At 44.3% G+C, this 15,611-nt stretch overlaps 1 protein-coding gene across 1 annotated transcript in view; it reads left to right on the forward strand.

Annotated features, from left to right (window-relative positions):
* Window positions 1–14,663, forward strand: part of KBTBD12 (kelch repeat and BTB domain containing 12) — a gene marked incomplete at both ends in the record, with an annotated part of 29,398 nt that extends 14,735 nt beyond the window's left edge. The window contains 2 exons of the mRNA XM_084247219.1: window positions 6,752–6,949; window positions 14,482–14,663. Coding sequence (XP_084103345.1) covers window positions 6,752–6,949; window positions 14,482–14,663 — 380 coding nt within the window. The remainder of the gene's footprint in view (window positions 1–6,751; window positions 6,950–14,481) is intronic.
* Window positions 14,664–15,611: the final 948 nt, after the last annotated feature.

The following is a 15,611-nucleotide window of genomic DNA, read 5'->3' on the forward strand; positions in this document are numbered from 1 at the left end:
ACCTAGTACAAACATGAAGTGGATATCCAACATAAGCTTATAGATTGCTGAAAATGAACTAGAATTTTCAGGTGCTTTTGATCCTGAAATCAGAGAATGTTAGAAAGCTTCTACAGTGTGAAAGCCCCTGAGGAACAGCAATGATAATATTGTTGAGACTAGATGAGAAATGTTTTGGGAGAATGTTGCCTCGGCCTCAGGCTTAGTTGTGCATGCTTGCAGAAAAGCACAGTGGCGCACAAAGGGCTGTACAATTACCTACACGTTCTATGCTTGGTTTGGGGGGGGGGAAAGGGAAAGTGATAAAAGTTCTACCAGAAGCAAGGCTTTGTTCAAGAAAGCAAACCTTAGGTGTGTCTTCACACAGCCTGGTGTGTAGGTCCATCGAGGTCTGTGACGTAGGAGGACAGGTCACATTGCTATTCCCAAATCCTTAAGAAAAGGTTGGGTTATATTTGGCATATTTAAAACAGTGTAAAAAATTGAAAGCTAAAAAAAATTGATGTTTTAAAGAGGATAACATCAATTATCAAAAAATTCCTGTCATCTTAAGTAAAATGTATTATCTTCAATTAGTTTATCCTAATTCTTATGTGGGATCATTTTTTTCTAGTCACTCCCTCTGTTAATTCTTGAGTAAATATGAATATGAGCACAAATCATCACTCCCTATGGATCATTTTATTGCACACAAGGTAAATATGCCGCAGACTTATTATGATGTGCTTTTCTTCAGCAGTTACTCCACAAATACTTTAGAAGAGAGACATCAGGCTTGGCGCCTCAGGATTCAGTGATGCACACTTTGCCTGTGAGGATTTATAGCTTGTGTGTTCATATCTACATTTTAAAGCTGTGGAGCATTTTTGGCTTTAGAGAAGTGTTAGTAGAAACATAGCCTGTGCCTTGTTAGGTCAAGGGTAGCCCATGTTAAGACGAATCTGAGGGAACAGTGAGGCCAATAGCAGACTCACACCAGCCGATTCTCCCAGAGTCTGGCTGAGATGCCTGTATTTTTAAAAAGATGGTGTTTATAAGTGAGTATTCAGTTCTTTAGACTAAGGGCTTGCCACATCTGGAAAGCTAGTCACTGCTTTTTGTTTTGATGAAAAAGCATTAAAAAAAAAAAAAAGATACCTGAGATGAAGGTGAGCTGCTCCTTCACACAATCAGTGACAGTTTTGTTTCTTGATTACAGGTACCGTGTAAAAAGTGTTAGGGATACAGATGTAAATTAGACACTACTCTGCCCTCAAGTGACTTATGGTCTAATCTAGTAGGGAGACATTCATAAAGATAAATAGGAGCAATAAATTCCATAGGAATTTATAATTTCTGTTTAAAGGACAGTGGAAACCCGAAGGGGGGAATGGCCAGTTCTGTGTGCAGAGGCGTGAAAGATTTCTTGAGAGGGTGGCTGTTGAACTGAGCCTTGAAAGAGATGTAGGAGTTTATCAAGTTGAGGAGGAGGAGGAGAGGCGGCTCTTGGCAGAGATGAGCCTAGGCAGAAGGCTGCGGATAAACAGCCTCGCCTATTTGGGAAACTCCAGCTGTTTGGTGTATCGGTGCTGGGTCATGTGGGAGAGAGAAGGGCAAGGAATGGGAAGAACAGGCAGTGACTGGGCCTTCAAAGCTTTGTGTACCTATGGAGGAAGAGATAGATATGCCAGGTGTCAAGGAGAGGTGGGTGACTGATGAAATGGAGGGTGCTGAATCAAGCACGGCAGGGTGACACTCACCTGAGGTTGAGGCCTGGCCCCCGTGACCTGTGGTAGCATGGATAGGTTATCGGCTACGCTCACTCCTACCCACTACGCCCAGGCTCTCCCTTTGTCCTCCCCTTGTGGGCTTAGTCTTCAGACCTGCTGGGACCTGTAGGACAAGCTGGTGAAGACAGATGGGAGGGGGGGGGGAAACACTGGCCCAGGGTGTGAAAGAAAGACGGGCTAAGTCCCAGACTTGGTCTACACACTGAGACCCAATGCTGGGTGGAGACTTCAAACCCAGGGGTCGTTCAGAGTCAGGTGGAATGGCAGTTTTGTAATTGCAGCATCTTTGGCACCTGGGATTCAGTGCCAGAATTTTCTGTGTTAGCGTCTACATTTCCATGTGGAAGTTGTAAGACATCACAAGCATTTGATTCTTCAAGCAAAGTCAGAACTTACTCTCCCTCAGCTCTTTTCTTCCACTTTTGTACAACCTGTATTGAGAAGCGAGCAAAGTGCAGACAGATGATTGTGTTTGCTGAGCCTGGCAGAGGACAGTAAATCGTTAGCAGGTGAAGAGAAAGGCCTCATTCCAGTGAGGACTGTCAGCCCATGTTCTGTGAGACCAGGACACACTGACAGACTCACATGGCCTGGCGGAACCCAGAGTTTTATAACACGCAGGCAAGGCTGCTTTCCACCTTGTCCCAAAGAACTTTAATCTGAAAATACCAAAGACCCTGTGTTAGACTAAGAAGGGACAAGAACCTAGGTTCGTGTCTTCCTGAGTTTTAGTCTCCAAGTCTAGAACTCTGAAACGAGAGCAGAAAAAAATCAGGGAGTAGACAGCCAAAGCAAGAGTGGCATCATCACAAGACTGTGTGAGCAGTGAACAGACTGCACTCAACATTCAAGTCAGAAAGTGCCTGACCCCCAGATGTGTGGGCCAGCCTCACTTCTGGAAGCCTACACATTGCCAAGTCCTTTTCTGTCACGCATGGTGATAGAAAGAGAGTTAGGACTGCCCCTCTTGAGTGTAAGTTCTAAATGACTTCAGGCAGCTTCCTCTCCATGTCTGGAGGCTGAGGGGAAGGCTCAGCTAATTTCTCAGCCCTTTGAACTTCTAATTCTCTCTCCAACCTCAAAAGAAACTTTCTGAGGTTTGACTACACCATCAATCTTGGCGTCAATTACAGACATAACAAATAACTAGATTGAGAGCCATCAAACATAAAATTTCAGCAACTGCAGTAAATGCTGGTTTTTACATAACATGTAGAGCATGAAGGACAAAGATTAACACTCACTGAGCACCTTCTGCATGCTAGCCATCTTGTTTCTATGCAGTACCTAAGAATAAATTAAAATGTGATAGAAATACTTGTGAATAGGCGTACAGAAAATGTAAGCTCCTCTTCACACTTCTCTTCCTTTACGTGATAATCTAATAGTTAAATCTTTGTAACAAATTTTGAAATTCATATTATTGTCCTCAACTTCCAGTTGAGAAAATCATAGTGACCAAAAGTGTCCGACTAGCAAGTAGTGACATAGGCGTATGAACCAGGATCTGTTTCTAAAAACCCACTTTTTTTCCTGGAACACACAGGAACCTTCAACAGTAAATATTTCATTAAAGCTTGTTTTTAAAGCTTGTTGAGCAATGCAAGCCGCTCTGGAAGCTTGTCAAAGCGGATTACAGAATCCCCCTCCTCTTTTGGGCCCAGCCCGGGAGGAACAGTAAGCCCGCCACCTGAAGGCAGCTCTGCAGGCAGAGGGCACCGGGAGCCAGCACGAGGCATTGTGCATGGCAGGTCCTCAGAGAGTGTCAGAGAAGTGCCACTCCCCCTCTGCCCTCAGCCTGCTCCCTGCCAGGCTTTGTGTGAGGAAAGGTTTCCACCCACACCCAACAGAAGGGAAAGAATCTTTAATAACCAAACACGAGAAGAACCTGTCTTCGTCCTTGCAGAAATGAAAAAGAGGAGAAGGAGGCATTGTCCTTTTCAACAACCCCCCCCACACACACACCCCAAAAATCTAAAATGTGGATTTTGCATTTGCGGTCTATTTAGGTATACCTCTCCAAGATGATTTCTATTTGTCTTTTTTGTGACTCAAGAAAAGCCAGGCTTAGGGGTGGTGATGGCATATAAATTAAAGATATGGAGGTATCTCATTGAAATTCTAAAGATGTGCTGATCCTGCCCTAGGATTTCTCTCATCAAAAGAGTTCTCTTGAAGTGCTGCTGCTGACTTATTAATACAGATCATGCTTTTATTTGATTATTTATCTAATCAGGATTCACCTTCAGTTTAAGCTCATTAAGTCTGTTGTTAATAGAGTGAGACTGAAAGTGTGCTTGATGGTGGAATTACATCCAAGTGAGACAGAGGCTGTGTTCCGGCATTAATGGCAGGAACAAAGAGCTCCCTGTAAGCCCGTGTCACCCTTGAGTGGAGCGTGTGAACCGCCTGCCAGCCAAACAGAAAGGGCACCTATTTAAAAGGTTAGTTTTGTAGAGTACGGACTGAACATTATAATTAAATACACTTAGTAACAGAGAAATGAAAATGACAAGCACTCTAATTATTCCAGAAACCCAGAGAATAATACCCATTCTTCATAGGCATTGTGTGAGGGGCGCCTTCCTAATGGGCTTTACATGACACTTGTGAGCTAGATTCCCGTGTTGGCTGCTCCTCCTGCCTCAGCCTGACCCCACCTGTTTGCTTCCACTTCCCGGTGCTCTGAAGCGCTCGTGCTGTGCACCAGCCCAGTAGCGTGTCCCGGATCCCACACAACAGGCCACCGCAACGTCTCTCTCCCACCTGGATGGGAGTTTGCCAGCTTCTGCTGCTATGGATAAGTCCTCTTCTTCACGGTCTTCTTGCCCCACAAATAGGAAATTCCACTTTTTGTTGCACTAAGAAACCTCTAGCTACACAGCGCCACGCTGAAAGAGAGTGGTGAGCATCAGAGCTCACGGCCCACCGAGGCCAGCGAGTCCCCTCCTTGGAAACGCCGCAGCCTGGACTTGGCGCCGTAATGGGCTAAATTATTTATCCAGTCGGATAAGAGAGAAAGCAACCAAAAGCTTCCTGAGTTTACAGCCTGAGTCCCTGGATTCATACAGGAAACAGGCCAAGCTCCAACACTCAAAAGAGAAAAGAAAAAGAAAAAGAACCTTTTCCTCCTCCCGTCCTGTTCCATCACCTCTCATGTCTGGCGTAAGTCCCAACCGTGGAGAAAATAAGCAGTGCCCATCCATCTTCTTGGAATCACTGGGTGCTGTGTGTCAGGCACTGTGAATATAAAACGTTTAAAATGTGGCCATGGCCCTCAATGAGCTTACCGTACATCCGCTCAGAGAAAGCAGAGGAAACATCAGACTTCTCGCTCCTTCCTTGCAGACACCGTCAGCACTGTGCCCTTCCTTGCAGACACCGTTGGCACTGTGCTAAGTGCTGGGGATGCAGCACTGAGACTGCAGTCTAGGGAGATACTGGAAAGCAGGTGATGTCAAAAGCACTCTCTGACCAGGGCCCTGAGGGGTAAGGAAGGGTGTTAAGTAGCAGTAAACACAGAAGCAATGAGACAGTGTGTGGTGGATTTATCAGGTGATACCTTCAGTAAATGCTGTGAGATCAGAGCAGGTGTTAGTTTTGGTTTGAATACTGCTGCAAGCAACAGAGCCAAACCAGCTGCCCCAGGGAAATACAGTGACTCTCGGCCCATAGGTTAGCCAGTGTGCCCGAGGCCAGCATGTCGTGCAGATCAGTGTCATAAGATTGGAGCTGCATGGGATGAGCTCACTGATAAGAGGAGTCTCTGCAAGTTCAGGAGCTTCTATTTGTGTTCCAGGGAACTCACCTCCATGCCTGGGGCTGGCTGTCAGGTCAAGAAATATGGCCTAAAAAGAAAAAGAAAAATACCGGATGGTCTCACTCATAGCAGGAATCTAGAAAACTTAAATAAGGGACCAGGAAAATGAATAACTATAAGAAAGTGAAAATCAAAATCAACAAAAAACTATGAACCAGAGACACTTTTTGGGGGGTGGGGGGCGGGAGGGGAGGGATTGGGGTCAGAATGGGGGGGTTGCAATTGTATGGGGAATATAAAAATAAAATTTATTATAAAAAAAAAAAAGAAATATGGCCTGACTTTTAAGACCTTTCTTTCACTGTGGAACTTAGGAGAGAACAAAAAAGATCACTTACAAACTTGTTTCTCTTATTACAGTGTGTTGGAAATTCTTATACAATTAGAATTTCCTACTGAGGGTTGTACTTAGAGTCATAATTATATACATGATATTTCTTGTTACAGTCTCCAGACTTCTAAATCTAATTTGTATCTTTTTTAAGATACCTATTATGATGGCCTCTATTCATTTGTATACATGGCCCTTTCCAACCCATTAATTTCCTCACAGCAAGAAACATGCCTTATTCATCTTTCCAAACCCCTTATCACTTAGCACGTTGCCTTGAATATAATAGGCACTCAGTGAATATCGGTTAAATGAGCAATATTGTCCAAAAATGGAAGATGCCCTGGGCAGTTGCGTTTAGGACCTTCCTTTGATCCCAAATCTGAAATTTACCCAAAAATGACCTTTCCCTAATTGGAAAAATTCGTGCAATTTAAGAGAGAAATACAGGCTTGCAAGGATGCGGGATGGAAAGGGAACATCCCCAGCTAGCCAGGTGAACAGGAAGGCAGATGTCAGTGTGGAGTTACCTGAACCTCTTATTGTGAAGGGGAAGCTTGTTGTGAGAACCAAGGTTGGATGCTACAGGAGCTGAAGCCTGTAGCAGCATCAGCCTCATGGAGAAGCATAAAAGCACAGGACATTATAAATAAAAATGACATTAAATTTTACTATGGGGTACATAAGAGACCTCACCATAGCTCAGACGTTATCTTAGAAGTAACTCCTGACAAGAAAGGAAACAACCAAAGGCCATAAACTTGTGACAGGACCATGGTGGGGAGGGGTTGCAGGGTCTCCGTCTTCTCATTCGTGTATCGTTCTCTGCAGGTGGAATCGGCTGTGTAGGCCGAGACAAGGGCCAGGTTCGAAAGTGCCTCGATGTGGTGGAGATCTACAACCCCGATGGGGACTTTTGGAGAGAAGGCCCACCTATGCCCAGTCCCCTGCTCTCTCTCCGAACCAATTCTACCAATGCAGGAGCAGTTGACGGGAAGCTCTATGTCTGTGGGGGGTTCCACGGAGCAGGTACTGACGCCGTTTTTAATGTTTGTAACCTCCTTTGGTGTTGATTTTAACCTCCCCTGACCTGAGCCAATCGCTGGTGAATAGTCCCAAGAGCAGTGTGAGAACTGGAAAAAGCGTGGCTTTTAGAGAGTAGTGACCTTGGAGACTCACCAAGCCTCTGAACTTGGGTTTTCATGTCTACAAAATGGAATTACTACCTCCTCAAGCTACTGTAAGAGCTTGTGTAGCTAGTGAGACCTTGTTTATGTGTCTGGCATGCAGCAAACCTGCAGTGAGTACTGTTGAGTGTGATTTAGTCCTCGTTGTAGGACTAAAGGGGAGATTTTAAAATGTGGAAAAAGCGCTGGGTTTTACCTCTGTCTTTACTGCTCCAGAGATCTGCCCTTAGAAGATTTTTTTATTCCTTCTCCACTGCTACCACTTGAAATAAAATGCTTGAAAACATCTCTAAAATAATGCCTTCTGCATTATTTTTTTACCACACTCCATTTCCATAGATCTAGTTGTACCACCACTGCATTCTCCAGTATGGATTCATAATTTTTTTATGTTACCAGGCAGATTTTTAAATATGCACAAATCTAATAAGCAACTATCTCCAAATTTGATTAGTTGCAATAGTAAATAAGGCAGGATGCATTTATATTCAAAATGACTAAGTATTTAATTTTAATCTCACTAATAGAAGCTACTAGGCCAGTTGGTAGCCATGAAAACATGCCTCCAGAGCACATACAGGCTTGGAAATGTTAATTGTTAAGAGTAAAGATTAAAATAAAGCTGATGAGGCAACAAAGCAGAGCCTATTATAAAAAAAGAGCAGAGCCTTCATTTTTAAAGGACATAATTATATGTAAGTTAAAAACTGAAGTTCACACTGTGAAATAAAGGAGATATATGAGGTCTGTGAGCCACATGCCATGAGTATATTTGGCTCTTGATTTAAACAAATCTGCAAAAAGACATTTTTCAGGTAACTTGGGAAATCTGAATATGGACTGGATTGCTAGATGATATTCCGAGGTTGTTCATTTTGTTAGGTTATGCTAATAATGGCATTGCAATTTTTTTAAGGATCTATTTATTTATGCATACAAGAGCTGGGGTACAGGCCAGAGATGCAGGAGGGTGAGAGGATTCACCAGAGACAGAGTGGGGAACAGAACAGGTGGATTGATTGAAATACACTGCAGAGGGGAGCAGCGGGCGAGACAGGAGAGGTCTGCTGTACCATGTGGGTTGCTCCCTGGCCAGCAGGGGATCGAACTCGTGCTGCAGAGGCTGCGGATTGCTTCATAGTGCGGTGCTTAACCCCTTGCGCAACCAGGGAGGCCTGGCATTGCAATTTTATATAAAAGAGAAAAGAAAAACCACCCTAACAATTAGAGGTTGCTTAGAAGTACCTGTGGGTAAAATGACATGCTGTCTGAAATGTGCTTTAAGCTACTCCAGTGGATTTTTTTTTTTAAGTAAACAGGGTCAGGAAGGGGCCAAAAATAGATTTTACAAAACTAGTAAAATGTTCGTAATTGTTAAAGCTGGATAATGGGCATGCAGGGCTTTATCTCAGTACTTTGGCGAGTGCTTGAAAATTTCCATATATCTAGTTGTACCATCATTGCATTGTACAGTAGGGCGTCATAAATTTTTTTCTCTGTTTGTTCTTCAGAGGACTTTCCAGAGTGGAAAGTTTTGATTATCTTTTATGTTAGAATACATATGCTTGTGTAAAGGGGGTGATCTATCACAGCAGCAAGAAACCTGGCACAGTGACATCTAGCACCCCACGATGAGGCTCTGTGTGTCAGGAGGGGTACACAGAGCCCCAAGGGAGAGAGAGCCCAGTGCTGGGCCCACTCACCTGCCAGGGCACTTCTCCAGCCCCAATCATGTGCCCTCCTTTTAAGAGGAAGCCATTAAAAATGTATGGCTTTTCAAAAACCTGTGCATGAATGTTTGCTGCAGCAATATTTGTAACAGCCAAAAAGTAGAAACAACCCAAGTGTCTAGCCGTTAATGGAAAAATAAAATATTATCTATCCATAAAATGGAACACTATTTGGCAATAAAAAGGAAGGAAGTACTAATACATGCTACAATATAAATGAACCTTGAAAATGTTACGCTGAGTGAGAGAAGGCAATCATAAATATCGGTATGATTCTACTTACACGAAGGTCCAGAAGAGGCAAGGTCATAGACAGACTGTAGCTTTATGCTTGTAGGGGAAGGATGAATGGGAAGCGACTCTAATGGATACAGGGTTTCTATTGGGGGAAATGTGTTGAAAATAGACGGTAGTGATGGCTCCAGAATTCTGTGAACACACTGAAAACCACTGAATTGCAGACTTTTAAAAGATGTATTTTATGGTTGGTGGCTGTATCTCAGTAAAGCTGATACTAAAGAAAAAATTTTAGAGATCTCCCCCTCCTGCTTCCCCCTGCTTTTGTATTTGACATTAATGGGGAGAATTAGCTGAGTTGCCCATGGGGAGAATGCATGGAGGCCAGTTCTTTGCAGGCAAGAGGAAGAACTGGCACATTCCAGAGACAGGTTAGGTTTCCAGACACGGAGAGAGAAGACAGATGACACCTAGTGGCAGGAACATTCTGTGGCTTTAAGAACTTGCCATGACTCCTGTGCCTGTGCTGGGCACCCAGAAATCCTGCCATTCAGGGAAGCAGTCAGACAAGCATCTTGGGGATAACCGTGAGGAACTGAAGACCAAAGGCCCATTCCTGTGTTTTCCAGCTCAGATGTGCCTCTGGGATTCCTGTACATTCCACGAAGAAGGGATACTGGCAGACCGTCAGCAGGCTATCTGCTGACAAAGTCCCACCTGGGCTCTTGCTCCAGCTGCTGGCTCTTTAAGACTCCTTTCAGCCTCTGGTTTTAACCTGTTTTCCCCTAACTCCCTGATGCAGGATTCCCTCGTCCCTTCCCACCAGCAGCAGCCAGTTGGCACCAAACTTATTTTCCCACAGAAAAAGACACTGAAACAAGGATTTGAGTGCAGATCATTCCGGGGGACACTAAGAGGAGAGAAGAAAATGAGACAGAAGAGGAAGGGGTGGGAAGGAGTATGAGCCCTTTGGCACCTCCGGGGGACAGAGTGGCACAGGCCTCAGATTGCCCCTCCCAACGGGTGAGGAATCCTCAGAATGACTTCCCGGCACTTCCTGCCAATTTGGCCCACTTGAGCAGAGAGAAAATCCTCAGGCCAAGAGTAGCAGGTGGATGTAATCGACATGTTCTGGAACAGTGATCACAGAGGGGATTTGAGTGGCAGGTGATATGTCAGTGATATTACTGTCAGTCTCGTCTCCCAATCCTAACCACCCACCTCTCAACATAGAAGGTTTACTACATTCAACTAAAAAGCTGCTGCTGAGCAAATTCAGCTTGTGATGGTTTTAGCCGTCACTGTCTCATCCCACACCAGCCTCTTCTCACCATTGGCTGTGTATTCTTTTTTCTAGAATGCATCCAAGTATAGGAGCTCATTTCCATGCTCTGTGCTGAGCTGACATATGGATCTATATATGTTTTATAAGTTTGTGTGAATGTGAAAGACTGACATAGATGTGTCACCCTGAGTACCATTTTCTCTTCAGGCACTAGCAAGCTAGAGAAGGCTGGAGGGGTCTGCTAATGGCTGGCCTGGCTTATTGCTATTTGTGCAGCGACATCAGAATGGCCATGAGAGAAAAGAGTGTAGGAAACTGTTCTTTCTTTTAACATAATTGGAAATAATAGCAAATTTAAAGTGACAAAAATTAGTATGACGAACACACAGATTCACCTATTAACATTTTGCCCCATTTGCTCTATTAATCTGGCTACGCGTGTGTTTACATTTATATAGACAGGCGCATGGTTTTGTTCTGACCAAATGCAAGTTGCATGCTTCATGCTCTTTAACCCTAAATCCTAGAATGTATAAAATAAGTATATTCTCTTATATAACACAGTATAGTCAACACATTTAGGAATCTTAACACTGATTCCATATTTTCATTTATCCCACTGTTACAATTCTGATTTTGTCACTTGAAATAGTAGTGTCCTCTACATGCATGTTGTTCCCTCTCCATGCCAGACCAGGGCCAGGTATTGCATTTGTTGATGTGTCTCTTCAGATTCTTTTAATCTATAATATTTCCATATATATTTATATATTATAGATAGTATAATATATTTGCCTTTTTCCCCATCTCAAATTAAAATTTCTCTTTGGGGATTTCCTTGTGATTAAATTCAGGTTCTGCATTCCCAGCTGGACTATTGCATAACTGCTCTGTCCTTCTCAGGGTATCACGTCTGGAGGCAAATCATGTCCACCTGCCCCTCCTTGGCTTTGTTGGCTTTATTTAATTAGTCAAGATATTGTCTAAATTCAGCACTGTCTGGTTATTGTTTTTCCTTTGCCACTCAATAGGATGTATGGGAGATTCTTTCAAACCGTGCATTTTACTTTTATCACTAAACAGTGTCACCCAGAAATCATTTTTCAAAGGATTTCAATGAAACCCAGAATCCATATCATATAATGTTCAAGATGCCTAGTATATAATTCAAAATCACTTGCCATACCAAGAACCAAGCAAATATCAACATCTTATGAGGGAAAAGACAAGATAATCAAGAGATACCAAACTCTGAGATGACACAGATTTTTAGATAACTAGGCAGACACTTTAAAGCAGTTATTATAAATGCGGGCAAGGCTGTAGAGAAAGAGGAACCCTACTATACTGCTGAGGTGAATGTAAACTAGTCCCCCCCATGGAAAACAGTATGAGGGTTCCCAACAGACTACATTATTCTGCTTTTTTTTTTTTTTTATTTTTTAAACTTTTTTTTTTTTTTATAGAGGCATGTTTTTATTTATTTATTATATTTGTTTGTTTGTTTTGTTTATACATGCGCTGGGTACAGTCAGAAGCGTGGGAGGGTGAGAGAATTCACCAGAGCCAGAGTGGGGAGCAGAGCAGGCAGAAGGTCCGAAGTACACTGCTGAGGGGAGCAGCGGGTGGCAGGAGAGGTCTGCGCACCATGTGGGATCCTCCTCCGGTGGCCGGGGAGCAGCCGGGGATCGAACCGGCGCCGCAGAGGCCGCAGGCAGCTTCGCAACCCAGCGCTCAACCGCTGCGCCACCGGGGAGGCCCTCCCAACAGACTACAAATGCATCTGACATGTGACCCAGCAATACTACTCCTAGGAATCTACCCAAAGAACACAAAAACACTAATTTGAAAGGAAACTTACACTCCCATGTTCATTGCAGCACTATTTACAATAGCCAAGATATAGAAACAGCCTTAATGCCCCAAAGCCGATAATGGAGTAAGAAAATACAGTATGTGTGTGTGGGTGTATATACATATTAAAATATTAATATATTAATGGATTAAGAAAATAGTGTGTGTTAAAATATTAAATTATTGATATTAATATATTAAAATATTAAAAATAAAGTAGTTATTATAATGGTGCTCCAAAAAGAAACAAGTGAACCACTTTTGAAAGGAATATAAAAATAGAAAATTTTGGTATTAAAATAGAAGCTATTAAAGAAGAGAAGACAAAGAAAAGAACAGGAAGAGGAGGAGGAAGTAGAGGAGCCAAATGGAAATTTTAAAACTGAAAAACAAAATAACAATTTAAAAAATTCTGACTGGGGCCTCCCCGGTGGCGCAGCGGTTGAGCACTGGGTTGCGATGCTGCCCGCAGCCTCTGCGGCGCCGGTTCGATCCCCAGCTGCTCCCCAGCCACCAGAAGGGTCCCACAGGGCGCGCAGACCTCTCCTGCCGCCCTCTGCTCCCCTCAGCAGTGTACTTCGGTCCTTCTGCCTGCTCTGCTCCCCGCTCTGGCTCTGGTGAATTCTCTCACCCTCCCACGCTTCTGACTGTACCCAGCATGTATAAACAAAACAAACAAACAAATAAATAAATAAAACATGCCTCTATAAAAAATAAATAAATAAAGTGCAGGAAAATCAAAGAAATTATTAAAAAAAAATAATAAAAAATTCTGACTGGATTCAATAGCATGGGGCAGGAAAGAGTTAGTGCCTCTGGAGACAGAGAAATCAAAATTTTCCAATCTGAATAACAGAGAAAAAAATTTTAGTGAATTTTTCCACTAAAGTACCTCCAACAAAAGAGAGTACCCCCTAATTCACCTGGGGCTACAGCTTACATGGAATTTCTTTGGCATCTCATTTTTTACCTCAAAAAACCCCATGATTTTTTAATTTACTTCATAGAAGATAATGTTTTTTAATTGCTTTCTACTGAAAGGGGCAGGATGCAGGGAGATTTTTCTAATTCCTTTAATAATCAAGATGCTGTGGCATTAAGGGAGTCTGTTTTTGGAAAATTAACTAAATTGTCAAGAACTGACATTGAGTTCAACCTCCAGTTTCTTTTTCCTTGTTAATATAATAACATTTCAAGAACCCAAACTCAGATAAATAGGTAGATACAAATTCAACCATTGTTTTCTAGCTTTATGAGCTTTGTTTGAGGAGAAGTTAACGCCCAGAATGGCTCCATAAGGTGTGCAGAGCTGCCAGGCAATTCTGAGGAGGAGCTAAAACCTATCTGCTTCCTCCAGAGAGGGCAAGTCTCAGTGACACGAAAGGCCTGATCTAGTACCCCCTCACAGTCGAGATGGACATATATGGTTTAAAAAGTCAGTCCCCCCAGTACATACATTGTCTCCGCTAATCATAATAAAATTGTGAAATAAGATGGAAATCTTCCATTGGCCCCTCCAGCCTCACTCTGTCTGTCTGCAGCCCTCTCTGTACATGCAAGGTTGGACTGGTTGGTTCTGCCCCCTGGGAAGCAAGAGCAGAAACTGTTGGGTAAAAAGAGGGTAAAGCAGGATATTTAGTCTCCCCGCCTCCTCTACCTGAGGTCTGCTGCTGCCAAATTGCTGCCTTCCCCTCCCCCAGTTCCCTCCCCTTGCTGCTTTCAGGTCTGGGAGTGCATAGTCAAGGCCCTTGCTGTTCTCAGCCCTAGAATCCTGTGCCATCCCTAGGGGTCTTCCTAAGCCCCACCCACATCTTTCCAACAGTCCCTTTGCTACACCTTAACTGGAATGTTACCCACATAGACCTGCGCCATCTGCTTCCTGTGAGGACCCTGGCTGTGTGTTAGCATCCCTGCCGGCATTTAAGGAAACAAGCTGAGGAAGGTCCATGGCTCACACGTGGTCATGCGACTCCAGCTGCACCTCCTCTCCAAAGTGCAGCAATGACAGTCCCAGCCCTTCCTCACACCCTGCTTTAGACAGCAGTGTGCTTGCCATTATGTCTTGAATCATTTTTGAAAGTGAGTTGTGTGTCTTAATTTCTTAAATGTCCAGATACTGTGTCTTTCTTTCAAACTATAGTCAGTTGTCTGTTAACTAACTCTAAGTATATGATGCCTTGTGTAGAGGAAGTTGTTTAATACAATGATGATGTCCTCTGAACTTAATACCACTCTGACGTTTTGCCTTCCTTCTTTGCTGTTCTTCAGATCGCCATGAGATCATCTCCAAAGAAATACTGGAGCTTGACCCATGGGAAAGCCAGTGGAATGTTGTAGCTGTCGATGTCCTCATGCACGACAGCTATGATGTCTGCCTGGTGGCCAGGATGAATCCCCGAGACCTCATCCCCCCGCCATCGGATTTGGTGGAAGAAGACAATGAGCACTGAGGTCAGTGTCGCTTAGGGGCTCTGCTGTGTCTGCAAAGGAGGTGTTAGGGGTGGAGAGAGCCCAGGGGCAGCCATGAGTTCCCCCCACCCCCAGACATGTGTGTTGCTTGCATAGTGGGCCATGTGCAAAGCCACATGTGCTGGGCACTGCAAGGGGGAGTGTTCAGTGTCCACCCATGGGGATCTCCAGTCAGCCAGCAAGGACGGGACACGACAAGGCTGAATGTGACGATGCATAGAGGAGCATGGGGTGACACTGCAAGAGTGCAGGGAATGTAGGGGCCTCACAGTGCTGGGGACTTGAGGACAGCATTGCCAAGGAGCAGATCTTCCTCGCGGCCTCGAAGGACGAGGAGGAAACGGTCCCGTGGGTGTTATTGCTGTTGAGGTCGCGGAAGCAGCTGGGCAGAGGAAGACCAGATTGCCTGGGCCACTGCCTTAGCTCCTAAGGCTGAAGGTAGAGCTTGGAGCTAAATGATCAGCGCCTGGAAGATCGAGGGGTTTGGACCTCTGAGCTGGGGAATCAATGAAATTGTGATGATGAAGGAAGACTTCTGTTCGTGCTCTGCTCTGGCTTCGGTCTCACAAGGGCGTCGTTCTCATTCTACTACTGCAGCAACAACTCCTGACACAGGCAGGCAGTGGACTACGCTGTGGCGATGCCCAACCACAGTGAGCTGAAGACCAAGCGACATGACAGACACGTGGGTTCCACAGCCCTGGTCTGGGGCTGGTCCAGGGAGTCCTGGCAGGACTTAGCAAGCTGGCCTGGGCCAGCTCTCAGACACATACAACCTTCTTTTGGGTGGCCCTTTCTGAAAACAACTGACCTAGACCATCCAGCCCAGAGACAGACCAGCCTCTGCAGTGGAGGAAGGAAGAGGTGCAGCCCTTGGCTGCCAGCTGCCCTCTTGGATGGTCTTTATAGCATCTTCCCCAAGGTTCGGG

Source organism: Talpa europaea, assembly GCF_964194135.1.
Source record: "Talpa europaea genome assembly, chromosome: 11".
NCBI classification, from domain to species: domain Eukaryota; kingdom Metazoa; phylum Chordata; class Mammalia; order Eulipotyphla; family Talpidae; genus Talpa; species Talpa europaea.